This window comes from Hydractinia symbiolongicarpus, chromosome 13 (assembly GCF_029227915.1).
Source record: "Hydractinia symbiolongicarpus strain clone_291-10 chromosome 13, HSymV2.1, whole genome shotgun sequence".
In the NCBI taxonomy this organism is placed as follows: domain Eukaryota; kingdom Metazoa; phylum Cnidaria; class Hydrozoa; order Anthoathecata; family Hydractiniidae; genus Hydractinia; species Hydractinia symbiolongicarpus.
The window spans coordinates 11,655,571-11,682,289 of NC_079887.1; the positions used below are offsets into that span (position 1 = coordinate 11,655,571).

The window sequence follows — 26,719 nt, forward strand, 5'->3', positions numbered from 1 at the left end:
AGTTTTTAATTCTTTTTTTTTTTCAATTTTCACAGATTAAAAAATATGTCACTATATTTGATTGAGCTTAGACAGTCTAAGGTTTATCATTTTTTGTTTCTTTTTGTTTCAGTGGACCCCAGTGAAAACAATCAACTAACTACCTTAAGTGGATAAATTTTTGCGTGGATTAATTTTCGCGGTTTTCGCGAATTTTGGCCTTTTTTGCGAAATTCAGTCCACGCGAAAATTTTGAAGGCCCTTGATTCGCGAAAATTAATCTACGCGAAATTATTTGAAATTTTACAATCGCAAAAATGAAAGTTCGAGAAATCAAAGAAAAAAATCAAATTATTGTACTTGATAATATTTTTACGTTTATCTTTCTCGGCAGAACATCGAAAATACTAAGGGGTCATCTACAAATTTGTATAGTGTTAAATAGTTATACGATTTTTAAAAAATCTAATACGAATTTTATACGATTTTCATACGAATTGTCATACGAATTATATTCTCTTTTATACGATTTTCATACGAATTGTCATACGAATTATATTCTCTTTCATACGAATTGTCATACGAATTATATTCTCTTTCATACGAATTGTCATACGAATTATATTCTCTTTTATACAAATTTTCATACGAATTATATTTCGTTTTTAAACTTTTAAAATGCGATCTAAGAAAACATTTCTATCGCCGTTTTTCGTTTTTCAACTTTTAAAATGCGATCTGAAAAACATTTCTATCGCCGTTTTTCGTTTTTAAACTTTTAAAATGCGATCTAAAAAAAAAACATTTCTATCGCCGTTTTTCGTTTTTCAACTTTTAACATGCGATCTAAAAAAAAACATTTCTATCGCGTTTTTCGTTTTAAAACTTTTGAAAATGCGATCTAAAAAAACATTTCTATCGCCGTTTTTCGTTTTTAAACTTTTAAAATGCGATCTAAAAAAACATTTCTATCGCCGCTTTTCGTTTTTAAACTTTTAAAATGCGATCTAAAAAAAAAACATTTCTATCGCCGTTTTTCGTTTTTCAACTTTTAACATGCGATCTAAAAAAACATTTCTATCGCCGGTTTTTGTTTTTCAACTTTTGAAAATGCGATCTAAAAAAAAACATTTCTATCGCCGTTTTTCGTTTTTCAACTTTTAACATGCGATCTAAAAAAAACATTTCTATCGCCGTTTTTCGTTTTAAAACTTTTGAAAATGCGATCTAAAAAAACATTTCTATCGCCTTTTTTCGTTTTTAAACTTTTAAAATGCTATCTAAAAAAACATTTCTATCGCGTTTTTCGTTTTAAAACTTTTAAAATGCGATCTAAAAAAATATTTTATTTTGAAACTCATATACGAATTTAATACAATGTCAAACGATTTTCTTTTTTTTAAACCATACGCATCTAAATAAAATCTCATACGAATTTTTTGTTAAACTCGTACGAATTTAACTCATACGAATTTAATTTAAAACTCATACGAATTTAATTTAAAACTCATACGAATTTAATTTAAAACTCATACGAATGTTATACAAATTTAGAAAAATTTCATACAAATTTAATTACTGTATGGCAAAAGAAAATTCGTATAGCATATACGATTTTTTTGATACGAATTGCTTTGAATTTTGTAGATGACCCCTAACAAGTAGTCTACATCTTTCAAGTAGATTATAAATAAATCAAACTCAATCTATAATAATTGTATTATTCTTGTTCTTATTTTTGGCTGGACCTCCGTTCCTGTTAAAGAAGGACCGAATATCCTTTGATTTTGGTACGTTTGTTTGGTCAGTCGCTTTTCTCTTCTTCTTCTTATTTCTCTGTTGATTGATATGTTGATTTGGATTGGCAATAACAACTGGTATTTGTTCAATGAATGATCCCATAATAATTTCTTCCTTCGGCTCACAATAAAGTTTGAGTACGAGTTCCTCATATCTTTTCAAAAGAAGATGTCCCAGGACACTAGCTGGCATTGTTACTTTGATGATGCATGGAATTTCCAAACCCCCCTGGAATAACGGTGATCGTTTATAGTGTGTAGCTGTCAGTTCTGCTTCCACATTGGCACCTCTGTCCAACAGAAACTTTGTTGGCCGAGATATCTCCCTTGGCAAATGGCCAACGGTTGTTTGGACACCACCATCAGCTTGTAATGTTTTGATTGCGAACATGTCAAAGACATTATTTTCTTCGAATAAACACGTTAACTTTTCTTCCTCAGATGAGCCCCAAACATCACGATACAGGTAAAAACCACGAATAGCAGCTGAAAAAACGAAACTCTTGTTTGCATGAGCCATTTTGTCTTTGTTTTTGCAAGTGAAGTTTTTGCAAGTTATTATATTATTCTTGGATAAAAAGTAAACAATCGAAACTTGAAAGCGAACGTTCTATGGCTAGATGTGAACAGCGCCTAATAGAAAGAAACACTTGTCTATTTTTATAAAAGGAGCTTAAAGATTCGAATTCGAAATAAGGTGTTCTATTTGTAGATGTGCGTGGATGTGAGCAGTGCTTTAAAGAGAAGAAGACACAGGGTAGATAAAGCTTTACAAAGTAAAAACATTCAAATTTTCTACACAATAAACATTGATTGTGTTTCGCTGTGAAAAGTGGAAATAAGGTGTCTCGTTTTGGTTCCAGCTTGAATCATGTCTATCCTTCAAAGCCTTGGTAAGATTAAAGAAATGAGAAACAGTGCTATGGCTAAAGAAAAGCAAGCTAACTCAGATTTTACTGTTGGAAAATCAAATGAATCTTCAAAGAGGTTGCCATTAACAACCCAACAACAGCCATGTCACTCAGAGACAGGTCTTGGTGTTTTGGATTTCGATGCAGTTTCAACGGCAGTAAGTAAAAACAACGTAAAGACTAAAAGAGAACGATATTACAAGTACACACACAAAGAGAGATTCAATATAGGAAAACATACAGCAGAATTCGGTGCAAAGACCGCATTAAGAAAGTTCAAGGGACGATTCCCAAATTTAAACGAGAGTACCACACGTTCAATGAGGGAGAAGTATGAGAAAGAGATAAGATTGGCAAATCTTAAAGGACGTGATCCAGAGATGAAGTTAAAATCCGAGCGGCGTGGACGACCTCTTCTACTTGGATCAATCGATATGTTAGTGCAGAATTATTTACGAGTGAGTACCTATTTGAATTTACATGGTATTTTTCTCAACAGGACGATTTTTAGGCCATTTTTTTCAAGTGGGAGGAGGTCTGTGACACTTTTTTTATAAGAATAACTTCTTTCTATATTAATATCAGGGCGAGATTTCAGAGTTAGAACAAAATCAAATTGACTAATAAACCTGATATTTTGTTCTATCTATTACTTTTCTATTGAAGCAAAGTTTAACTATTTTACAGGCTGTTCGAGCACGTGGTGGTGTGGTTTCGTTTACCATTGCAGAATCAGTTGCGATCGCTTTGATCAGAAAGCACCCGGAATATAACTTGGATCACATCAAAGTAACTGGCTCATCTTTTGCACAAAGCATCCTACGTAGAATGAAGTTCGTGAGGCAGTTTGGAACCACTGGCAAAGTACAAATCTCAGAAGATCTTCGTCAGGAGCTCTCAAAGAGTTTTTGTATGGTATCGTAAGCAAAATCGAAAAGCATAAAATACCACACTCAATGGTGCTAAACCTAGATCAAACTCCTTCAAAGTATGTTCCAACCTCGAATAAGACCATGGCTAAACAGGGATCGAAAACCGTACCAATTAAAGGGTCAACAGATAAACGATCTATAACGGCAACATCATTACAATCACACTGGAAGGACATTTCCTTCCTATTTAGCTGATTTACACTGGCAAAACAAAGAAAAGTCTGCCTAGAGTTGATTTCCCAAAAAGCTTTAGTTTGAGTGCGAACCCAAAGCATTACAGCAATGAAACAGAAGCAATTAAGATCTTGGAGGATATCATAATACCTTACGTCAAAAAAGAAAGGAAGAAATTAGGTTCAAAGGAAGATCATTTCGCCCTTCTTATCATGAATGTATTCAAAGGCCAAATGACACCCAAAGTGTTGAATGTTTTAAAAAACAATCACATCTTACTTCAAAGTGTGCCTGCGAATTTCACTTACCTCTTTCAACCCCTTGACGTCCAAGGTGGTCCTAACGGGTACGTCAAAAGAATGATGAAACAAAAATTTTCAGAATGGTACACTGCCAAGATCATGCAAGCTTTAGATGCGGGTAAGCCGCTTGCCGAAATAGAGGTGGATTTGAAGTTGTCGATCGTAAAGCCCCTACATGCCTAATGGATTATAGAGGTCTACAATCAAATGACCTCGGAAGAAGGAAAAAAGATCTGTTTGAAAGGGTGGCAGGTGTCAGGTATTAAAGATGCAGTCGACCAAGGGTTATCTGAATTACCATCCCTGGATCCATTCGCAGATATAGCTCCCATGCTCGAGACTGGAATTGACGAAAGTGAAGCTCAAATCCAGTCAAATTCTCTCTTGGAAGACTCAAAGTACATAAGTGAATCTGGAAGAGATGGAGAGGAGGAAAGCGATTGTGAGTATGTTGATGGAGATGAAGTTGATGATGACGAAGGAGACGATCCTTTCGATGACGAGTCGGAGTCGGATGATGATGATGAAAATGAGGAATGAAGATCATAAGATTTTTTTTCATTTACTGTATTTAGGTAGACTTTCTAGAAAACATGTTACAATCAAAAAATATTACGAGTTCAACTCTTCATTTCAATTATAAACTCTAGTAACCTCCTAAAAGTACTTTCTTTGAAGTTTTTTTAAAGCTTTTGAGTGACTTTGTCTGCCTTTGTTCGATTAAAAAACACACATCTCTTTTCTAGTTAAAATTTATATAGTCGCGAAATTAAATAAAGAAGGCCTAAAATTTTAAAGACCCTTGATTCGCAAAATTTAATCCACGCAAAATCTTTAAATTCTCGTCTCGCGAAAATTAGTACACGCGAAAATTTATCCACTTAAGGTATATATAGCTTTTAGTAATTTTTTGGGCTAGCCACTATAAATATGCTTTACCTAGGGTAGAATATCATATAGAAAATCAACTTTAACAGTCCTTATTTTGTGTTCCCTAAAAGCCGTTAAAAATGGTAGTTGCAGATTAAAATGATATATATATATCAATTTTTTTCGTTAAATTCCTCAAAATTAAATTTTCGCAAAAAATTAGACAGGCCTATCAATAAGGCCCATTGTTGCGTATTGTTGAATTTCCGCGCCCGAAGGCGTAGGAAATTCTTTAAAACCGTCGTTTTTTTCTTTCGGAGCATTTTTTGAGAAAAATCGACCCTGGGATTTCACGTTGGTCCGTCACAGATGTAAACTTCGTACCCAAGCTCCTTAACTACTGGGAAGTCTAGTATTGACGCTTCAGGCCAAAATTGGTATTTGTTTTCGACAAAATTTGGCACAGTTAACAAAAAAGTATGCTGAACATAATGGTGACATAATAATTTTGATTTTTGTCACCTAAATGTCATTTTAGGCCAAAATTGGTCCAAAAATTAGAACTACTTTATTTTCAACAAAATTTGGCACAGTTAACAAAAAAAGTATGCTGAACATAATGGTGACATAATAATTTTGGTTTTTGTCACCTAAATGTCATTTTAGGCCAAAATTGGTCCAAAAATTAGAACTACTTTATTTTCAACAAAATTTGGAACAGTTAACAAATAAAGTATGCTGAACATGATGGTGACATCAAAATTTTGATTTCTTCTTACCTAAATGTCATTTCAGGCCAAAATTGGTCCAAAAATTAAAACTACTTTATTTTCAACAAAATCTGGCACTGTAAACAAATAAAGTATGCTGAACATAATGGTGACATCAAAATTTTGATTTCTTGTTACCTAAATGTCATTTTAGGCCAAAATTGGTCCAAAAATTAAAACTACTTTATTTTTGACAAATTTTGGCACAATTAACAAAAAAAGTATGGTGAACATGATGGTGACATCAAAATTTTGGTTTTTTGCCACCTTAAATGTCATTTTAGGCCAAAATTGGTCCAAAAATTAAAACTACTTCATTTTCAACAAAAATTGGCAAAATTAACAAAAAAAAGTATGCTGAACATAATGGTGAAATCAAAATTTTGATTTTTGTCACCTAAATGCCATTTTAGGCCAAAATTGGTCCAAAAATTAAAACCACTTCATTTTCGACAAAAATTGACACAGTTAATAAAAAAAGTATGCTGAAAATGATGGTCACATCAAAATTTTGATTTTTTGTCAACTAATGCCGTTTAAGACCATAAACGTTTCAATCACAAGACTTTCAACCATGAATGATAGGCTGTATTTTTTGTTAGCAATTTATTTTAAAATGTGAGTTTATTATGACACGTTTCGTTTTGTTTGCGTTTGTTGTAAGATATAATGTCACTGATGGGCTTTATCTTCAGAGGTTCATGCACCAAACCCCTTCGAATGTTTGGCACAATAATACAACGAATTAGCAGGTTTTCATCAAATATTTTGGTAGCGCGCGGAAATTCTTAGAGCCCCCAGGGCTTCTTGTTGCTCTTCAAAAATGTTGCAACATCAACAAAATTCTGAAAAATGGGGAAAATGCTGTCCTATAGTTTCACAAAAGGTTTGGCTACCTGAAAGTTACTATCTCACAAATCGTCAAGTTGAAAACGGTTATTAGGCACTTTAAGAATTGAGGACGGGACAAAATGATGAAAGACTGGATCAAGTACACTAATCTAGTATGTGAATAATCACCTTAAAGGGATCTGAGGTATAAAATGATGTTGGGCTTATATTATAGAGCTTAAAAAATTGGTGAACAAGTCTTTTTAAATTTTTTAAAAAGCTCTTTTCGTTCTCAAGATATTCACATTTAAAGAATTTCAGATTTAATTATGTTGCATAAATTATGATGTAACATTTCATTAGCAAATTTTGACATTTTCCGTCATCATCAATTTCAGACCTGTTAAGGGATATGCATTTAAAGTTTATCAATGCATAGATATTATAAAGGTGAATTGATTAACATACATTTTTTTGACAAAATGACACTTATTTGCTCATCCCAGGCCTCTTATTTTTAGGGATGACTCCATAACTTGGGATCTGCATGTCGGTTTGCAATCTTTGATCCGCTTTAAATTGTTCCAAGCCAGCTGATTTTTAAGTTTTCAGCAATAACTTTCCAAACATTCCCTCTCTGTGTTGTCCGTGCTTTATATTTGTAGGGTTAAAAAAGAAGCACTTCTCTCAACAACGGTTTGTCCTTACGAACATTCCAAACCATATGTGACCTTAAAAAGTTTTTAAAAAATAGTAGAAAAAGCAGCTTTTACTTTCGTACACACAATTTGGTTTTTTCACAGATTAGCTATACACTTATATTACATTTATGTAACAAATTTGAAGAAAAGTATGTACATAATGATGATTTTACCTTTTTTGACACTTTGCAATTTCTTCATCCATTTTTATCAAGTAAAGCGAAAAAGAAAGTTGTCACCTTTATTTCATGATGCGAAACCATATGTCTTCATGTTGTGAACTTTTGCTAGATGGCTGAATAGGTGGAATCACCTGGTTCTAAGCATGCACAGTGTTGAAAAATTACAGAATTTTAGGAAATTCTCGTCCTTAAAACTTCCCGTCCTTATTTCTTAAGGTGCCTATTTGAAGTGCTGGTATGGTCATCCTTTGGAAAAAAATGAGTGGACATCCATTTCCCTGCTGTTATACAAAGAATCTTTACAAGACAGTTAGTTTTTTATTCTGACCTGAGTGACATGTAACCTGTAACTGAGTAATTTGTAGTTATTTTTATTTTTTAGAATATGCAAAGGATAGCCGAAATATGTGATGTATTAAAGTTATGATTGTAATCAGTTAGAACATGGGTAAATCACTACTGTACATGGCAGTCCTGGCATCTTCAAGTTTCCTTCTCACACAGTTGATAGCTATGTATTATTTTGATTTCTCTCCACCCCAGTCAATTTTGGCGAAGTTTAGAGGTCAGACGCATTTGTTAACAAATGTAAAACTCCTGCAAAGTTTGTGCACTAGAAGTAGTCTTCACTGTATCTTAGTTGATAAACATTTGTTGCAAAAATTTCGTAGTCATGAGATCGAACACAGGCAGACTGGTGCACATGATCATCAAAGTTGTAATTTTTTTTGTAACATTTATGGAACTACTTTTTTGATCAAAGGCATTGATTTTCACAACAATAATGAATTTTTTGTAAAGTCTTTGGTGGATGCTGGTTTCACTGTAGTTGTTGATGAGAACTTTGACAAACGTGAGGAGTCACTAGAGCATCGTCATGGAAAATACAAATTAAAATATCACTTATTCCTTGAGAAGAATGGTGCTTTTATACATGTAGTTATTGTTTATCCCCGATTAAATAGAGAATGGAGTAACGAATGTAAACTTACATTGGTTCGTAATTGGTTTCATTATTTAGACACCTCACAGTACTGCACTCATGAAAACATATTTAAAAAAATTGATTATGCAAAAGCTGTCATTGATGGAGTAAACATTTATATACCAAAATATTTATCCCTTTTTTTAGAGGAACTTCAGAGTACAAAATTTATACCATGTAACTATAACCAAGCCAGGTCTTTTTATTCAACTTATGGAATGGATACAACCCATGAAAGTGATATGTTTAAGTCTAAAGCCAATCACATATTATCACTTGTTATTGAGATTTTATCAACATTAAATGTCCGGTTTTGGTTAAGTAGTGGTACATGTTTAGGATGGTACCGACAGTGTGACTTTATATCACACAGTAAGGATGTTGATATTGGGATATGGATAAAAGACTATAACCAACATATCATTGAAGCATTCAGTGAAAAGGGATTGCATTTAAAACATCTATTTGGAAAGTTAGAAGATAGTTTTGAATTATCTTTTTCAATGGATGATCTCAAATTAGATATATTTTTTTTCTATGAAGAAGATAACATAATGTGGAATGGTGGTACTCAAGTTAGGACTGGTAAAAAGTTTAAATATATTTTTCAGAAATTCAAATTGTGTTGGACTACATTGCATAATTTACTAGTTCGAATTCCTTGCAAAACAAATAAATATATTTTGGCAAATTACGGTGAAAACTGGAATAAATTAATAAAGTCTTGGGACTGGAAAGCAAGTCCGCCCAACGTTCATGAGAATGGTGAGTGGCCAGAAGAAGAAAGAGAAAAAGTGATTCAATTATTTTAAACTGCACATATTATATACTTAAAATAGTAAAGGTCAATATATAAACTTATGTACTTTGTTCTGTTTACATGACTATTTTTTTATTTTAGTTTATCTTATGGTATTTTTTAAACAAAAATAGGTACTTGATTACGCAACTACAGAGACTACAGTCTATTTACATTTCTTCTATTTGTGGTTTTATAGCTTCAGGGTGATGGCAAATTTACATAATATACTATTTTCGGAATAACATTATTTTCTTATTATTTAGCCTGATGAGGTTTTACATAATTTGGTGCTTTTTCGGGTAAAATATTTTGATATTATTTATAGTTATAGTTTAATGAATTATTTTTGTATATTTTAATTTATTTCCAAATCATAGATTTCATATGTAAAATGAAGTTTTTTTTGTAGAATACACCAAGTTATAAGTTATGGAACAGTTTCATGTATATATGAATGTATTTTTTAGACCACAGATCATAGCTTTAAGTTATAAACAAAGAGCAAGAACTTCTGTGCACTTTTGGTACTAAATGTGTTTTCGTTTTATGTGTGAAAAAAGCCAACAACTGCACTAAGCCTTTTATTAATTTTGGGCTGATGGTGGCAGAAGCATCTCATGACTATTTGCTACTAAACTTATCATGTTGTTAAGAAACCTTGAAAAATATAAAAGAATAATCTAATATTGTATATTTTTTCAGACGCTTATCTGTTTGGGTACTAAAATATATTTTATACAAACAGGCTTTTTTTTAACATCTCTTTTTTATTAGAATAAATGTAAGCATGTCTGGTTCAAGTAAAGCAAAGTCCAAAAACAAAGAAGGTAAGACTAAATCATCGAAAAGTGATGCTGATAAGTTTACTGAGTTGGAGCATCAACTTATTCTAAGACTGCCAGAGCCATATGCTGCCACTTTAGATCATGCTTTACAAAATGGGGGACTGAAAGATCGTTTGCAAATAGAGTTTGAAGACAATGTGAGAAATGCAAGTGTGAAGTTTGATGATGTATTGTTTCGTGCTAAATTATATGATTTACCAACAATAACCGAATCCTGGAAAACATTTGACAAGAAAAGTTTGTGGAAGACTGGCGACATATGTCAAATTTTAATTTGCAAGGATCCAGAAAGTGTTGAAATAAGTTCCGACGAAGAGGAAACATCTTTCGACTACCTAAAAAAACAACTTCATCAGGCAAAAAAATATCAGTATCCTCATGGTCTAACCCCTCCTTTAAAAAATGTACGAAAACGACGTTTCCGCAAGACTGCGAAACAGAAATACGTGGATGCACCTGAAATTGAAAAAGAAGTTAAAAGGTTACTGCGTGCAGATGTAAGTGCTGTCGATGTTAAATTCGAAATTGTTAATGACGAGTTAGAAAAGCAAAAGCAGGAAGAACAGGAGGATGAAATCGATGTAGGTGGACCTTCAATTGAACAATTTGATGAGCATTCTAACATGAGTAGCGTTTTAGGTTCAGATAACGAGGGTGGACAAAATGAAGCTGACATATTACCAGACATCAGTAGTAGTGAGGATGAAGATAGCACACCAAAATCAACAAAAGATTCACACCATTCGGGTCATTCCAGGCTGAAACATGCAGAATGTGAGAAACGTATAAAGGAATTAAAAACGAAGCAATTAGAACAGGAGATGAAGATTGCAAACGCAGCAAATCCGTTTTTAAAACAGAGATTTCAAACTGTGTTAGATGAAATGAAGAAAGAAGAGGAACAGCTGTTGGGTGAACTAGATGGAATTAACCTTTCACCAAAGTGAATTGTTCAGGATATTGTGTTTTTTTACATGCATTTGTGTACTGTGTTTTTAAAACAATCAAGAGGATGTAAAATCGATTAAGCTCATCGTTTTAAATTAAACCTATATTCATAAAAAAGGTTCTGTTGTTCAATCAATGAATCTGCTTTTAAATTTCATAAGTTTATCTCATCTGGTATGACTGACTACTGCACTATCACATGTGTCATATAATTTTTTGTATAATATGATGTAAAAACCTAAGCAAATTAAAATATAGAAATTAATTTCTTTGTTATATTTTTCGCTCTGGTATATTTAAAAGTAATTGTCTGCACAAGTGACATTAGGTTGTACTTGAATAGTCATGTCTTTCCATTTAAAGTTCTCATTCAAAAACACAAGTAAGTGCTGAAAAACTTTGTCTAAGACTTTTTCTGTCCCCAGAGCCAAACATAAATTATATTACTTAAGAACTGCCGTTTTCTAGAAATTTATCGTTTACATTGACATGTAATTTATGTGTATACGGTATTGTCTATTATTAGTAGCTGTTATAAATATTTTGTTTATATCCATATACTCTACACGGAAAGTATGTGTATTGTTTTCTTATGGAAACAAGAAAGAAAAGAGTTACTTTGTAACTTTAAGTTTATACTTGCTGCTAATCGTGATGAGTATTTTAACAGACCTGCAAAGCCAGCCAATTTCTGGCCAGGAGAACCAAACATAATTGGAGGTGAGAATCCAACTTAACTTGTAAATAAATAAAGACAAAAACGTAATTGAAAGTTAGCTTGCGAATTTCACATAATATTGTGAAATTTGCTTATAGGTGCTCATATTTTTTTACATGTTTTGCCTAAAATTATTCTTTTTTTGTTCTTAAGTTTTTCAGATTTTTGCAAATCAAAATTTTCTCTAAAAGTACTTATTGCAGTTAAAAATTATGCCTTGCATAATATCTTCCCCTAGCCTAGGTATTTTTAGGAATTATATTGTTGCTTTATAAAAAGGTGATCAGGGTAAACAAAGCGTACTTTCTTATTGTAATATTTCTAGGACAAGACCAAACAAAAGGATTTGAAGGCGGCGCGTGGTTGGCTATGACGAAATTTGGTAAACTTGGATGTCTTACTAACATTAGGACAGATGATCTACATGCTGACGTAGAGAGTCAAAAGCGGTCGAGAGGAACGCTAGTTTCAAACTATGTAAAAAGCAGTATTGACGCCGCTTCGTATTTGAAGCTGTTAACAGAAGAAAAGGATTTATATAGACCATTTAATATTCTTGCTGGTAATGTCCTTGGAGATTTATTGTATTTGAATAATGTTGATGATCAGTTAGCCGTGCCCTTGAAAAAAGGTATCTGTTTATTTTTAGAATAATTACAAGGAATGTGTTATTTGTGGATAATCTTCTCCATTACCACCTAGCTTATTACGAGCATCTAAGGGCTTTTCTAATCTTAAATCGTCTACTTGATAGGATGATTGACGTTATGTTTTTATTGTTTTTATTTTTTCAGTTTTATTTCTGTTTATTAAAACATTGGTTATAATGTTTATTTAGATTTTGAGTTATTCTAACGAATTTCAAGCTCCACTCGAGTTTACTATAAAATCTTTCTGTAGGAATTTTTAAACAACCATTTTATTAGACACAATTAAAAGGTTACACACGACAAGTGCATGCTGTGCGTCGCAGCTGATTAGATTTGTACTCGTTTGTTAACAGGTGACACTACCGAAATATAAAGAAGATGAAAGTAAAAATAAGGATTTTCAACTATAATCTTTTTTTATTTTTGCAAATTATTTTAGTAATGACTTTCTGACCAACTTTTCCATAGGTTTTAGTGGTATGACAAATTCCGTTCTTAACTGCGAGTGGTTGAAGTTAAAACATGGCATGCAAAACTTTAAAGATGCTATTCAAAAATCAACTTCCAGAGAAACTTTGATAGAAAACTTGCTGACAAGTTTGTGCGATAAGAAAAGGTTTATTTTCGCTTTTTGTAATAAAATCATGCTTTCGTAAACATTGCTTCTTAAAAAATTTCATGAGCATTAACTTTCGCCAAAAAAAAGTTACTTTTATATATTATCACAAAGCAAAAATTTGAGATGACTATCAACTTCTGCAAATTTAAGGAAAAACATTTAATCCTTATGAAAAATTCGCGACATCAATTGATGTCGCGAATTTGGCTTTAAAATAGGCTTTTGCTTGTAAAGAAGGAAAAATCACACATTTAAGAATTTAGCAAAATTTTGATGGTAAAGTTTTTTCTTAGATTTTTTCCAGATCCAGCAATTACGGTAAAGAACTCGAAAAATGAAAGTTTATCATCCGTCTTTATACCTGAAGTTGAATTTCCGCAAAGCGGTATATATGGTACACGGTAAGTCTAGCTAACTATGTATGTATGGATACTAACAAGCTCCTGGTACATGTACAACAAACGATGAGCTAAGGGAGTTGTAACAATAAGAGAAAAGTTTTTCTAGAAACCACCGTATTTGTTCGCCTGCGAATTGTAAATAGAAAGAATTGATAGGTATTTTTTTTGTGCTGTTTTAATAGACGACTACTTCTTCTTACTACCCGTTTCAATTTCTTAGTTTGTGTATGTCACTGTTTTGAACGTTACAGCTTTAAAACATCGCAATTACTAAAAAAGAAAAAATTCCGCAAAAATGAAACTGCTTAATAATCGCAGTGTTGATTGGGTTAGCCTTGTAAACATTGAACAGCAGTACTGCGACCTAACACTCCACCGATAGGCTACTTTTTCGTAGGTTTAATTATCACTACTTGATTTAGTACAAACACTATCATTCTTGTTGACCACCTGAACAAAGTGACATTCTTTGAAAGAACGCTGGCTGACGCCGAGCAATCTTCAACGCAGTGGTTACGCAACTGCTACGATTTTATAATAGATGCACCGATCGTGTAGCTGTACTCTCAACGAAGGAGAGTTTCTTATGGACTCCTCCATGATATTTTAGGATTTCCAAGTGAAACCACAGGTTGTATCAGCAAGTTTTATTTTCTCCGGATACGGCAGAAGACATTGCGAATATTGGTAGAATTCTTATAGAAGTTTATAAAATTTGAGACTTTGTTGTTAACTTGACGCATCTTATTGATCATCTGAGGGTCACTGGAATTATGTTCCAAATGTTTATAGACCACTGTCGTAGAAACTTTTAGTTACAACTGTCTTGTTTTCTTGACACATTGCGAATATTTACGTCTTAGCCTGATGTAAATAGGCTCTAAAAGTAGATATATATATACAATTATGAGTAACAAAATTCTTAATTTTTAAATATAAATTTTATTACATTCTTAAAAATTAGAATTCTTTTTTTATGGTTACGAGGTGCAAACAAGAAACATTTGATCTATACGGTTATATGTTATGTTTTTTATCCCATATTTAAAGCGGATCTCCACTAAAGAAGATTTTTGCAAAATATTTCGTGACGGTATATGCGCAGAAAGAAAAAAATGTCATCGCTGCAGCGAAAATATCGTCTGAGGAAAAATAGAAATGGTTTCTACTTTTCGTCAAGTGGTTAGCGCCCGTCAAGTGCTAACCAATTAAAAAACGGAAATCAATTTTCAAAGAGCATGGTCGTGTTGTGTTGTCAGAATTAGTTTAGCAACTTCTTTGAACAAATCATATAAATATTCATATTAATTATAAACAATATCAAAAATAGTCTTCTTCAAAGTCAAAAAAACAACACATGTTAACATCAACCATCTTGAATTTAAAACATTTAAAATCGTCTAGAAATTAATTTTTCTGTACTTCTCCACTACTTTAAGGGCAGATATTTTCGCGGGCAGAGGGTAAAAAATCGCGAAGTTAATTCTCGCGAATTCTACTTCTGGTAGAAGTTTTACAGAAAAAACTTTTGCGAATCTTCCAAAACTTTTTAGAGTTAGTTTTTTTGGGCTGATTATATTTTTTGTTGTGATTAATATTTCTACTATTGTCCTCGGAGCCCTCGTTATTTAAGAGTTTTCGGCTTTGAAAACTTTGAAAAGACTTTCGCGATTTTTAGAAAAAGTTGGTTTTTTTTGCGAAAATAACTTTCGCGAATTTAAGGTTAAATCTCTTACCGGCACATATTTTTGCGACAAGCGGTCAAAATCGCGAAATTTTCTCCTCGCGAAAGTTTCTGCCCTTGTAATAACAATCATTGTAAAAATTGTCTATTTGAGATTCGCCTTTATGTTCTCTTGCTTCTTTTTTTACCATCCTCGTCCAGAGGACTTTTATTGATTTCCGCCAGCGAAAGGCGGAATCTTTAAAATCGCCTGAGGAGATATAGAGATAGATAAAGACAGCGTAGCTAGGCTGGACGCCCGAAACTTATCCAGGTTAAAGAATTTTTTTCTGAGAACGACGCTAAAATGAGTTTTAAGCCAATAAGAATCCTAACAGTGCAACAGATTGTTTTATTATCCAATGAACAATACTTTATTTTAAAGTTTATATGCTATCGAAAGTTAAAGCTCGTGCAGTGTAGCATAATGAAGATCGTCTTATAATGCGCCATCTTTGATGTTACGTCATTCCTATCTGTACAATTTTTCAAGCACGTAGACTAAAGTTATATTCAGCAAAACTAATTAATTATTCATGAATTTTATTTTTTATTTATTGAGTTGTATTTTAACATTGCAGGTAGTTAAGGCCAGGATTCACTTGTATAATATCATCAAATATATTCTATAATACAGTTATAATTTTTCTACAATATGCTTATAATTTGTTAAAATATCGTTATAATTTCATTGGATTTCATAACATCGTTGCCTACTAGATAATAAAAGCTTTACTGTTCGTTGGTTAGGTTAGGTTAGGTTATAGGTATATTTCGCCGTTATATAAATGTTACAGGTTAAAATATCTTGTAATATATACAAAAATGGCAGGAGCAAAAAGAAGGCACAAATTGCCTTATCACTAAGCCCCGTTGTTAAGCAAAAAGAAAGAGAGAGTTAAAATAATACTTAATATAATAAAGCAATATTCTAACTATATATATTCCATAAAAAGAGTAGTTGAATTTACAAAGGTCTATGTGAGAGTGTGCATCTAAAAATATTTATAAGATCAGTCGTTAATAATTTTGTTTTTACATTTTTCTCGAAAATATTGAGAGTTGAGTTTGTTTTAATATCATCAGATAAAAATTTATTCCATAGGTATGGTCCCCTATGTCTAATTGAAAACGTGCAAGATTTTAATAAAATCTTTGGCACTTGATAATTATTTTTTGAAAATCTAGTATCATATTTATGTTGTATTGAACTAAATTGGTTAGTAAACAATGTTGGTGTTATGTTTTGTTTCATCTTGTACATGAAAAGTAAAACTTGATGCATATTTAATTGATAAATGTTCAAAGCCCCAATTTGAAGAAATAAGTGTTGTGTTGGTGCATATCTGTCTAAACCAAAAATTATGCGACAAGCATGTTGTTGTTTATTATACAACTTTTTTAATTTATTTACATTGTTACTTGCCCAGGAGATATTACAATACGTTAAGTAGCTGTGTATTAAAGAAAAATATAGGTTCTTTAAGCAATGGAAATTATCTTATAAGTATCGTTTGGCGTTATATAATATCCCTAAGTTTTTAGAGATTTTAATTTCAAGGGTTTGTATATGTTTATTCCATGTTAATGATTCGTCTAAAAGTATGCCAAGAAATTTTATTGTTTCTTCTCTCTTTTTTTTTCTCTTTTTTTAGACCGACTGATAGCCTTGTGGTAGAGCGTTCGCTTTCAGTGCGGGAGGTCTTGGGTTCAAACCCTGGCCGAGTCATGCCAGAGACTATAAAAGTGTGAATCTATCCTTTCTGCTTAGCGTTCAGCATGAGAATAGGATTGATATCTTAGGCGGTTGTCTAGTTGAGCGATTGCTGTGCTTCTACGACTTTCGTAGCTCAAATGGGAGCTTTAAATGCGCTAGGACCCCCTTCGCAGGACCCTCGTTGATAGCAGTACCAATAGGAACTGAAGAGGCTATCCTGGGTAAATAATAGTAATAATAATAATAATAATAATAATATGTTTACGTTATTAATTTTAAGAGATGGTAGTTTGAGTGGAATATTATCCGTTTTGTAGCGGTTATAGAATAACACATATTTAGTTTTACTTATATTAAGTGAGAGTTTATTTGCTTTAAACCATTCGTTTATATACACAAGTTCTTGGTTAGCTGTTTTAAATAAATCGACAATGTTAGTATGGGAGTAAAAAAGATTAGTATCGTCAGCAAATAGAATAAATCTCAACATTTTAGAGGAATTGTGTAAGTCGTTTATGTACATTAAAAACAGTAAGGGTCCAAGAATGGATCCTTGTGGAACACCACACTTTGTTAGTTGAAAGAGCGTCAATTTATCGCCGTATGCTATGCATTGTTTTCGGTTAGTCAAGTAATTTGTAAACCATTTCAAATTGTTGGAAAAAATTCACAGCAATTTGCCCGTCTCTTCTTGCAGCTACCATTTTAGCTTGCAGACAGACGTAGTGTGCTTATTAGTGATCTCAGTTTACTTGACGTGTTCTTAACAAGTCCGACCTCAAGGTACTTATAAGGGTATACTTATGAAAAAATGTCGAATTGTTGAAAAATATATTACAATTTTTTTTAAGAATACTTCGATTTAAAGAACGTTTTTATGACGTGCTGATAGAGGGAATGGGATCTAATTTATATACAACGAAACGTTTTTCAATTTCTTAGATTGCGTCAGTGACTGTTCTTTTTGTTATTTCCTTACTCGGTCCAGCGGATTATTGAAAAACGCCACTTTAGATGAAATGAAATTTCTTGGGGGCGAGTGGTGTGCTTGTTCGACAGAAATTAAAAAAAAAAAAAAAACAGTTAAAAACAAGATAAAAACTTTTTTCACTTGGATTTGATATTAATAATTTCTTTAAATCAATTAAAAGAGGAAAAGAAAGATTAACATACATACGGTAAATATTGAATCTGAAATTCGAATTAGAGAGACTCCCTAACTTGAATCTCTCTCTAATTTGAAAAAAAGTTTGTCCACCTTGGAGATCGAATTAGAGAGAGTCAGCTATACTCATTAGTGGAAACAACTTATCTACGCTAATTCAGGCCCAAATAGGGAAATTTTTTAAACATATTCTAAAAGCATATTTCCCAGCCTTCATCAAGACTTCTTACACAATAAGACCCAACACCACGTCTGGGGACGTGGGTGGCGTTGTATCCGAGTCTGATTTGATTCCCACTTGCTTTGCTTTTACAAAAATAAAAACAAACATAATATCTGTTTCGCCAAGCTTTTGCTAATCTCTTTTCATTACTAAGGACGCAATACAAAATCAAACCTGAAATTGCCAGCCCAAAGGCACAACAAAAGAATCCCTTCGCATTTATATTTTATTCTATTGTCTTACACAACATCCTCGGAATGAAAAGTTCATACAAAACCGATTGTTCTCGTTCTTTTAAAAATTAGTGTGGAACCAATTTGTTTTTATTTTTTAATGATTAGAAAACTTTCAGAAAACTTTCAGCATAGAACACAGTATAAAACTGCCAACCTCGTCCCTGTTGCCTGATGTCAATACTCTTAAGCGTGATTTCCAATAAGTCGCGAACGTGCAACTGTTGCGGAGTTGTTGGAAAGATAATGTTGTGCAACACAGTAAATGTTGCGCAACTGTTTCGATGTTGCACAAAAAGTGTTGTCGAGATTGGCAAATTTCTAATTTTGTTCTGTGTTGCAGCTTGTTGCAGAACTGTTGCTAAGCAATAGTGATTCATTTTTGTTGAATATTTATTTTGAAAATTTTGGTTCTGTAAAATTACCCTTGTACTGAACAACAACAAATCAAAAATAAAATAGCCGCTGCTATCAAACTATCCCATATAGCTCGAGTAGTTTCACTTATGATATTACATACCGTCGCTCTGCCAATACGAAAGTGAAATGACTGCGTTTGTTGGGATTCGCCTGTGGCCAAATAACGAAGCGTTACTATTAATCGCTCAGCAGATGTTATCGGTTCTCTGCTTGGGCAAAATTTTTTCCGTATTTTTGGTCCAATCATCGATTAAAGATGCTCAAATCGGGTGACATCCGAAGGTAACGATAAAAATATTCTCTATCGTGCAGTCGTAGCTCCGCTATCAGACTTCTTGACTTCTTCTCTTCCTTTGATTTTGTTTTTGTCTTCTCGCGAGTATACTGATCAATAGTTTGAGCTGACAAAGAAGGATAAATCGCGTGTTCACATGTGCCATTTTTAAGATGTTTTGGTTTTTGATTTGTTTTGGAAACATAGTGTTGCACAATAGCTTGTTGCAGCAGTATTGCGTAACAACTGTTGTGCAACAACTGGGGAACATCGGTGACTTATGGGAAAGCACTCCTTACCGCTTACGTCGCGCGTCAATCCCTCGCGATATGTCAAAAAGGCAAGAATCCCGGCGACACCGAGATTGCGGAAAAGTTAAAACAAAGAAAGAGTCTGGAACGAACTTGGATCCATATTCATGTAATTAGCCTCTGGGATGGAGCACAAAGAATTCTAAGAACTATTTGCTCAATGTCCCAGTCAAACCAACCAATTTACTTTTTAATGATATGCAGGTAAGCAAGTTACTTTATGAATGTTTATAAACCACATCGATCTTGTGATTGAAAGTTAGGGTGAACGGTGATGGACATCTGAAGACAGGGAGTTTGCACGCGAAATTGAATGTGGTATCATGGAAACGAGATCCTTCTTTCTCCTACTTATTTCTATTGCAATTGTACATGCCAGACCAAATTTTCATTTCGAAATTGACGATGACGAACCTCAAGCTAAATATGCATCTGTTGTGTTGGATTCAAAGACTAAAGAAATGTTGATCAAAGACGGCAAAGTTGTACCTTACGTTTCCTGTGCTGCATTTAAAAATACAATGAATACTACTGGGTATGTTATTTTTCTTATATAAGCCAGGGAAATATGCTGTTACATTATAATTATTTGCCAGCTTCAAATATTAAAGTCCAATAGCTATACCTTAAATAAGCAAATCATAGCACAACTATGCTGTGTTATATTTTTAATGTTAATATACAGCTTTTATTTCCCAGTTGCATTGTCTTATATATTTAATAAAAGAATTTCCTTAAAATTTGGCTTTGTCAATAAAATAAGATTAGCACACTTTCAGTCGAGGTAGCTATGTAGCTTAAGTATACATTCTTTTTAGAAACAATATTCTTTTTAATTTTGATTCTCTGGCATATTTTCCTGCTATTTTTTAAAAAAGAATAAAAAATATTTATTTTTAGGAGGGATAAATGAGAAAAAATCTTTATCTTTTAGTGTTTTCAATGGTCAGTGTTTTCTTCAGGGCAGCGCCGTACTCAGATGTATTTTGATACCGTTAGAACAGTATGGGCGCCCAAACTAATCCTCCCAAACTAACCTTAGTGAACATAATTTTTTTAAAAAAAAATAAAAAAGAATTGCTTTTTTTGCACTCACGAATTCCCTTGGTTACAACATTGTGCGTCATATTTAATTTTGAACCAATGTTGATAGCTTGATTAAGTTATTTGCACACACAACCTTGTTTCCAACAAACTGAATTTTTTTCATGTTACAGAAAAATATTGGTTGTAGAATAATTTTTTAATCCAAACTTATTTTTATTTAAAATGGTGGTTGCGAATTGCATGTGTGGCTGCCGTGATATGCAATGCAAAGGAAAAGCTGTTTTAGCCAATCTGGAAATACAAAATCTGAAAATTTCCCTTCGGGGAAACTAAACTCACTCTTACTGTAAAAATGGTAGTAGCTTTTAATCCAGGAAGAATTCCTAATAGTGTGCTTAACATTTAAAATTCTTTAAATTATTTAATCTGTATGATAATTAAGGAGAGTTATCCAGAATGCATCTCTACATATAGCATAGAAAACATTTCACTTTAATAATATATACAAATTTATTATTAGTTACTATCTATATGGCTTTTTTAATTTCTTTCTTTCTTTCTTTTCCTTTTTATCTTGTTATGTTATGTTATCCCGTTGTCTGTTTAACAATCACATGACCCAAAGTTCTGCGAAAACACTTTGCTTTTAATTTTACATGAAATTATCATGAGTTATTAATTTTACATAACGTAAGTGTAACATTCCTTCATCATGTTTTTTGATGATTTTAGCCTCTGATATCTTCTCTAATGAGTTTTGCCTGAACGATTTGCTTATTTACATCAGTGAGAGATTATTAATTGCTAAACGTCCCATTTGGATCAGGATAATGAATAATACAATTGAGTGGCGTCTCATCATCTATTGCTATTCTGAAATGAATCAGTCAAATAATAATACATTGAGAAATAATTTTATTGAGTTGACTATCAAATCATTTTGTAAAAGCAAATGACAAGCTAGATGGTTCTTGACCCCCTTCGGGGCCTAGGCTATATTGCATTTTTAATATTTTAATTCTTTTTGCTAATTAAACCCATCAACAAAAAAAATGCTGTTTCCAGTTAGCAAAGAGTAAGTAAATATCAGTAATGTTTGTTCTGGTTAGTATTGATCGTCACCTTATAAAAACAGCAACAAAAACGAACTCGTTTTATTATTTTTTTTAGCATAAAGAGAACCCAAGGTATAAAATGATGTAGGGCTTATATTATAGTTGATTTATTGGTAAATTAATTACCATAAATGTTTTTGCCATAATGACACTCGTTTGCTCGTCCCAGACCTCCTAAATTTTTTCTAATGACCCAATTACTTGGGATCCGCAACTTGATTAGCAGTAAACATATAGGGCCTATACAAGATAGTACACATTTTAGTGTATTTATGGTACGTTTATGTCTAGGATGTTTGTGATATAATGATAGTTTTTTACAATGGTTTTAACTGTTTTTATCTTGTTTTTAGACCTGATAATGAAATTTAAATTTCGAAATATATTGTCTACAAAATAAATACATTATTGGTCCACTTTTTATGTTAATGTTGAAATTGCCATAATGTTTTTCCGAAAAGACTATCTTCAAACCACCCATCACATCTATACATATGCTCCTTTGGCAACTTTGAATTAGTTTTAAAGTTCATTTATTTATGTGTTTATTTATGATTATTGCTTTTTTTTATTTCTTTGTAAAGGTTAAATATTTTTTTTAATCATTTACCATTAAGGCAGCATTTCTTGTGGTAGTTCTTAAGACCTTCAACACCACCTAAGAGATTAAAAAAGGTGAATTATATCTATACATAAAAGAAATGTTGTTTATTATAGTTGGTCCCTTCTTAAAGTAAGCACGAATGGATCATACAGCGATGAGCAGCAAGCTGTTGCTGCTGGTATGGTTGAAGGCTATATCACAGCTGAACAAATCAGCATGGCATATCAAAATTCATTTGCTCATTATTGCGATGACAAAAAAGAATTTTGTGACAAGTTTAGGACATTTGTGTCACAAAATACAGCATGGATTCAAAGTCAAATAAAAGCAAATCCTAAAAGTAGTTACTGGCATCAGGTTTGTGTCATTATGTCGTTTCAGATAATGTATCCATTTTCAGTTTTTAATTAGTTGTTTGAAGTTTTGACTGGCAACAGGTGTAGTGGTTACCAGGAGGGAAATTTATTTGTTGTTTTATTCTTTATTTAGGTAAGTTTAGTTTATCAACAGTTTTCTGGCTTGGAGATGGGTTATCATGCAAGTAAAGTAAAACCTGATTTGACATGGGTTGAATTCAGGTTAGTTTTTATTCCCGATAAGTTTTAAGACGTTTCAAATTTACTACATTTTAATTACAATTTTTACCGATATACCCTATGTTTTGCAAAGACAGAAGCACATCTACTTTTTTGTCTTTCTAATTTACATCTGCAGTTAAAAATTATTGATGCAAGTGCTAAACATGTTAACAAGGCAAGCATCCAAAAAATTTAGTGGTTAGTATTTATTTTTTTCTGACACTTTCTGTGACGTTTATTTGCAGCTATTTTCAGCTAAGTGGTGATATGGAAGATCTTGAGCAAGCTCTTACTAAAAAACCGTCCAATAAGAAAGTAGTTGGCTCAGGCTCATGCTCTGCTTTGGTGAAGTTGTTTGAAAAGAATCAAGATCTTGCCATCTCTCAAGTAACATGGAACGATTTTAATGCTATGTTAAGAATCTACAAAATGTATAACTTCTCTCATCACGAATATACTGGAGGTAATATGCACCAGATATTTGTGTCAACTCAGTTAACTGCATATTACTGTATTGTATGATCATTTAACAATTTTCACCTAAGGACCATTAATAAGTGGTGCCATTGAAAGTTTCTCATCATATCCTGGTGTGTTATACAGTGGAGATGATTTCTACATCCTCAGTAGTGGTTTGGTAGGTTATAATTTGTGCGTTTTTATTAATGTTATTAATTAAAACCAGACACGCAAGAGACAACCTTATTCTGGGTCCTTTAAACCTGTTTTTCTGCCCCAACATTAAAGAGAAGAGACACAGGGTGCTGCAAAAGGAAAAATTTATCTTAAAATATTAAAAATAGCAATGAAAGAGGCATGGCAGAGTTGCAGTAAAACATCCATTAAGCTAAAGCACATTTTCAAAATTTAAAAGATGTTTAGATGTTTTTAATAGAAGTTTCCATTTTTAAAATAATTATGTTTTTATTGATAGGTTACTCAAGAAACAACAATTGGCAATAGTAATAGTGAGTTATGGAAATATATCAGTCCACAAACAGTTCTTGAAGGCGTTAGAACATGCGTTGCAAACCGACTTGCAAAAAGTGGAAACGAATGGTGTTCATTATTTGAAACACACAACAGTGGAACGTACAATAATCAGTGGATGATTTTGGACTACAAATTGTTCGAACCTGGTAAAGACTTGAAACCAGACACTTTATGGATATTAGAGCAGTTACCTGGTATCGTGCACATGGCCGATCAAACGGTGTTGCTACAACAACAAGGATATTGGGCAAGTTATAATATCCCGTAAGTTTAATGTTTGGATTGTTCTGTTTATGTTCGTTTTGACAGGCAGCACTCAAATTGCAACTTTGAGTATAGTGTTAAAGTGAAAGAAAAATCTTTTAATTGTAGGGTTAGTTCGGGTTTAAAAAAGAAGCTATTTTATTAATTTAATTCCTTTTTTATGAAATCAGTAATGTGTATCTTTTCGTACTAATTTTAGCGCTATCCCATCATACTAATTTTAGCTCTATTCCATCATACTAATTTTAGCTCTATTCCATCATACTAATTTTAGCTCTATTCCATCATACTAATTTTAGCGCTATTCCATCATACTAATTTTAGCTCTATTCCATCATACTAATTTTAGCTCTATCCCATCATACTAATTTTAGCTCTATTCCATCATACTAATTTTAGCGCTATTCCATCATACTAATTTTAGCGCTATTCCATCATACTAATTTTATTTCGCGTACACTAAATTTTAATCGTACTACTCTGTTTTCCATTTTTTTATCCTTTCTTTATTTATTTTTTAGATATTTTCCATACATCTACAATATCAGCGGTGTGTCAGCTTCGAAAGCCAAATATGGAAGCTGGTTCGATTACAATTTGAATCCACGTGCGCAAATTTTTAAACGTGACCATGGAAAAGTGAGTGACATGCAGAGTTTAGTCAAATTAATGAGGTGAGCTGTTCTTAAACGCCTTTAAAAGCGCTTAGACACCAAACAGCGCCAGAGCTAGGCCAAAATACCAACACACAATGGATTAGCCTTACTTCGTGACTGTTCAACTTTGAGATATCAGAGTAAAGGCTAATAACAAAAAGAAAGCGGCGCTCGGTCAAAAGTAATGTTTAATCCTTTCAGTAATTGTTGAGTGATTTGAGTAATTGTTAGCAAAATTGAGTACTTGTTAGCAAAATTGTTGGCAAAAAAGGGTAAATATTTTAAGTTGGAATGATTACTTTTCAAAATTTTTGGTTATTATTGTATTTTTTGTGAACACACTAGCAACTTTAGAAGCATATCATAGTGTGCGTGACTATTTTTGTATTTCGTTTAGTAAGGTATTAAATGAGTATGGTAGTATTCTACAGCAAAATATTTGCAATAAAATAATATCTCTCTATGTAGATATAACAATTTCAAGAAAGACCCCATCTCAAAATGTAACTGCACTCCACCATACAGTGCTGAAAATGCTATTTCCGCAAGAAGCGATCTAAACCCTGCGAAAGGTACATATCCATTTGGTGCGCTGGGACATCGCAGACATGGTGGTACTGATTGTAAGGTAAGAGGTCTTCTTGGCGGTTGATCTTCTCGACGGTTGATCTTCTCGACGGTTAATAAAACAGTTTCTATTGAAGTAAGAATACTAAATTATTTTAAAGGGTGAAGTTTTCGTGTAACTGTTTTTGTAGGTTACGTTTTCGCGATTTTAATTTTTCTTTTTAATATAATTGGTAAAAATACAGATTCTAAAAACTAAACCTAATCCAGAAAGAAAATGAAAACAATTCTCTTGCGTCACCATGGAAACTATACATACATCTTTATTATCTTCTGGCGCTTTTAAAAATATTTCATAACATTTTTATGTCATTAAATTTGGGGTAATTAATGGTGTTTTCTTCATAGGCTACCAGTTTTGCTATGGCAAAGAAGTTGTCACAGTTCATAGTAGCAGGACCCACGTCCGACGACCAACCACCTTTCCAATGGTCAAAAACAGAATGGAAACGACCGCTAGGCCATCCGGATACATTCAAGTTCGAGCCTCTTTTGCTAGACTGGAGCCTGGAGCAGTGGACTGACCATCCAGATGTAGTGGTCTACTGAAAACAATTTCTTACATGGAACACTCTTCCAGTTAACATAAATTCTTTTGTTACGCACTTGATTGAAGACACTTGATTCTTGTAGCAGTTTGATACGCAGAAAATTTGATTCTCGTTTCAAGAAAAAAGCCAAACCGAATTTAGGTACAAGCTAAGAAACGTATTGGCTTAAAGAGTTGGCTACTAAGTTTGAACATCCAGTTAGTACGAATTTTAACCAAAGTCTGATGTTTTCACATGTGTTGATATGCATGTTTAGCTTAGTAACTTCAATCAACCAAAGCTGAGATCCTTCTTTTTATTTTTAAGTTTTTGGAACATGTGTAAAAAAGCGCGTATTGGATCGCACTAAGTAAAAAGTTTTTAACGAATTTACGACGATTATATAAATGTTATTTTTTGTAAAAATGGCTGTAATATTTTGGATAAAAATGCATAAATCAATTATTGACTTTTCTATTTGCGAAATTAGTTACCTGATATCATGGATAATATTGATATTTATATTTTATTGGCATATTTCTCCTCGTTGTTTTTATTTTGAAACAATACTTGGGTTTGAAACACACTTGTTTTTGAAAATCATACATTTAATAAGCATCCCATTTGAATGAGTGCCACCGTTACAGGCTTAAAAACTAAATAAGCGCCTGGGCACATGCACGGATTTTTGGTATATATAGTAATTGCTGCTGCGCGAAGATGCACGCGAACAATAGTTACTGCTGCGTGAAGATTCGCGCGAACAATAATTGCTGCTGCGCGAAGATGCGCGCGAACAATAATTGCTGCTGCGCGAAAA

General features: G+C 32.8%; 4 protein-coding genes across 6 annotated transcripts; all 4 read left to right on the forward strand.

Moving 5' to 3' along the window:
• Positions 1-980: 980 nt before the first annotated feature.
• On the forward strand, positions 981-9,685 carry LOC130624181 (ribitol-5-phosphate transferase FKTN-like). 2 transcript variants are annotated; one of them, XM_057439748.1, is made up of 4 exons: positions 981-2,244; positions 2,491-3,147; positions 3,377-7,760; positions 7,834-7,870. In XM_057439748.1, exons 2-3 carry the CDS (start codon positions 2,650-2,652, stop codon positions 3,611-3,613), a joined length of 735 nt encoding a protein of 244 aa, XP_057295731.1. In that variant the 5' UTR covers positions 981-2,244; positions 2,491-2,649; the 3' UTR covers positions 3,614-7,760; positions 7,834-7,870. The 2 variants fall into 2 exon arrangements, with proteins under 2 accessions (XP_057295731.1, XP_057295730.1); XM_057439747.1 differs by lacking the exons at positions 981-2,244; positions 2,491-3,147 and having other exon boundaries at positions 4,906-7,760; positions 7,834-9,685.
• Positions 9,686-9,810: 125 nt separating this feature from the next.
• LOC130624182 (transcription initiation factor TFIID subunit 7-like) lies at positions 9,811-11,667 on the forward strand. Its single transcript, XM_057439749.1, has one exon. The coding sequence runs from the start codon at positions 10,026-10,028 to the stop codon at positions 11,028-11,030; it is 1,005 nt and encodes a 334-aa protein (XP_057295732.1). The 5' UTR covers positions 9,811-10,025; the 3' UTR covers positions 11,031-11,667.
• LOC130624183 (transport and Golgi organization 2 homolog) lies at positions 11,596-14,439 on the forward strand. 2 transcript variants are annotated; one of them, XM_057439750.1, is made up of 5 exons: positions 11,596-11,751; positions 12,075-12,380; positions 12,868-13,015; positions 13,312-13,419; positions 13,842-14,439. In XM_057439750.1, exons 1-5 carry the CDS (start codon positions 11,607-11,609, stop codon positions 13,975-13,977), a joined length of 843 nt encoding a protein of 280 aa, XP_057295733.1. In that variant the 5' UTR covers positions 11,596-11,606; the 3' UTR covers positions 13,978-14,439. The 2 variants fall into 2 exon arrangements, with proteins under 2 accessions (XP_057295733.1, XP_057295734.1); XM_057439751.1 differs by having other exon boundaries at positions 12,075-12,311.
• Positions 14,440-19,574: 5,135 nt separating this feature from the next.
• LOC130624041 (putative phospholipase B-like 2) lies at positions 19,575-26,361 on the forward strand. The gene is made up of 9 exons (XM_057439609.1): positions 19,575-20,020; positions 22,365-22,608; positions 22,741-22,829; positions 23,075-23,292; positions 23,375-23,466; positions 23,764-24,086; positions 24,608-24,760; positions 25,211-25,370; positions 25,718-26,361. Exons 1-9 carry the CDS (start codon positions 19,809-19,811, stop codon positions 25,916-25,918), a joined length of 1,692 nt encoding a protein of 563 aa, XP_057295592.1. The 5' UTR covers positions 19,575-19,808; the 3' UTR covers positions 25,919-26,361.
• The last annotated feature ends 358 nt before the right edge of the window (positions 26,362-26,719 follow it).

What these genes read in the sequence shown, in the direction of transcription:
- LOC130624183 (XM_057439750.1), top strand. Translation starts at nt 11,607, where the DNA reads ATGTGTATTGTTTTCTTATGGAAACAAGAAAGAAAAGAGTTACTTTGT. An exon ending in AGCCGTGCCCTTGAAAAAAG is followed by an intron (nt 12,381 to 12,867) that starts GTATCTGTTTAT and finishes ACTTTTCCATAG; the next exon opens with GTTTTAGTGGTATGACAAAT. An exon ending in AGTTTGTGCGATAAGAAAAG is followed by an intron (nt 13,016 to 13,311) that starts GTTTATTTTCGC and finishes GTTTTTTCTTAG; the next exon opens with ATTTTTTCCAGATCCAGCAA.
- LOC130624181 (XM_057439747.1), top strand. Translation starts at nt 7,896, where the DNA reads ATGGGTAAATCACTACTGTACATGGCAGTCCTGGCATCTTCAAGTTTC.
- LOC130624182 (XM_057439749.1), top strand. Translation starts at nt 10,026, where the DNA reads ATGTCTGGTTCAAGTAAAGCAAAGTCCAAAAACAAAGAAGGTAAGACT.
- LOC130624041 (XM_057439609.1), top strand. Translation starts at nt 19,809, where the DNA reads ATGGAAACGAGATCCTTCTTTCTCCTACTTATTTCTATTGCAATTGTA. An exon ending in AATACAATGAATACTACTGG is followed by an intron (nt 20,021 to 22,364) that starts GTATGTTATTTT and finishes TGTTTATTATAG; the next exon opens with TTGGTCCCTTCTTAAAGTAA. An exon ending in ATGGTGGTACTGATTGTAAG is followed by an intron (nt 25,371 to 25,717) that starts GTAAGAGGTCTT and finishes TTTTCTTCATAG; the next exon opens with GCTACCAGTTTTGCTATGGC.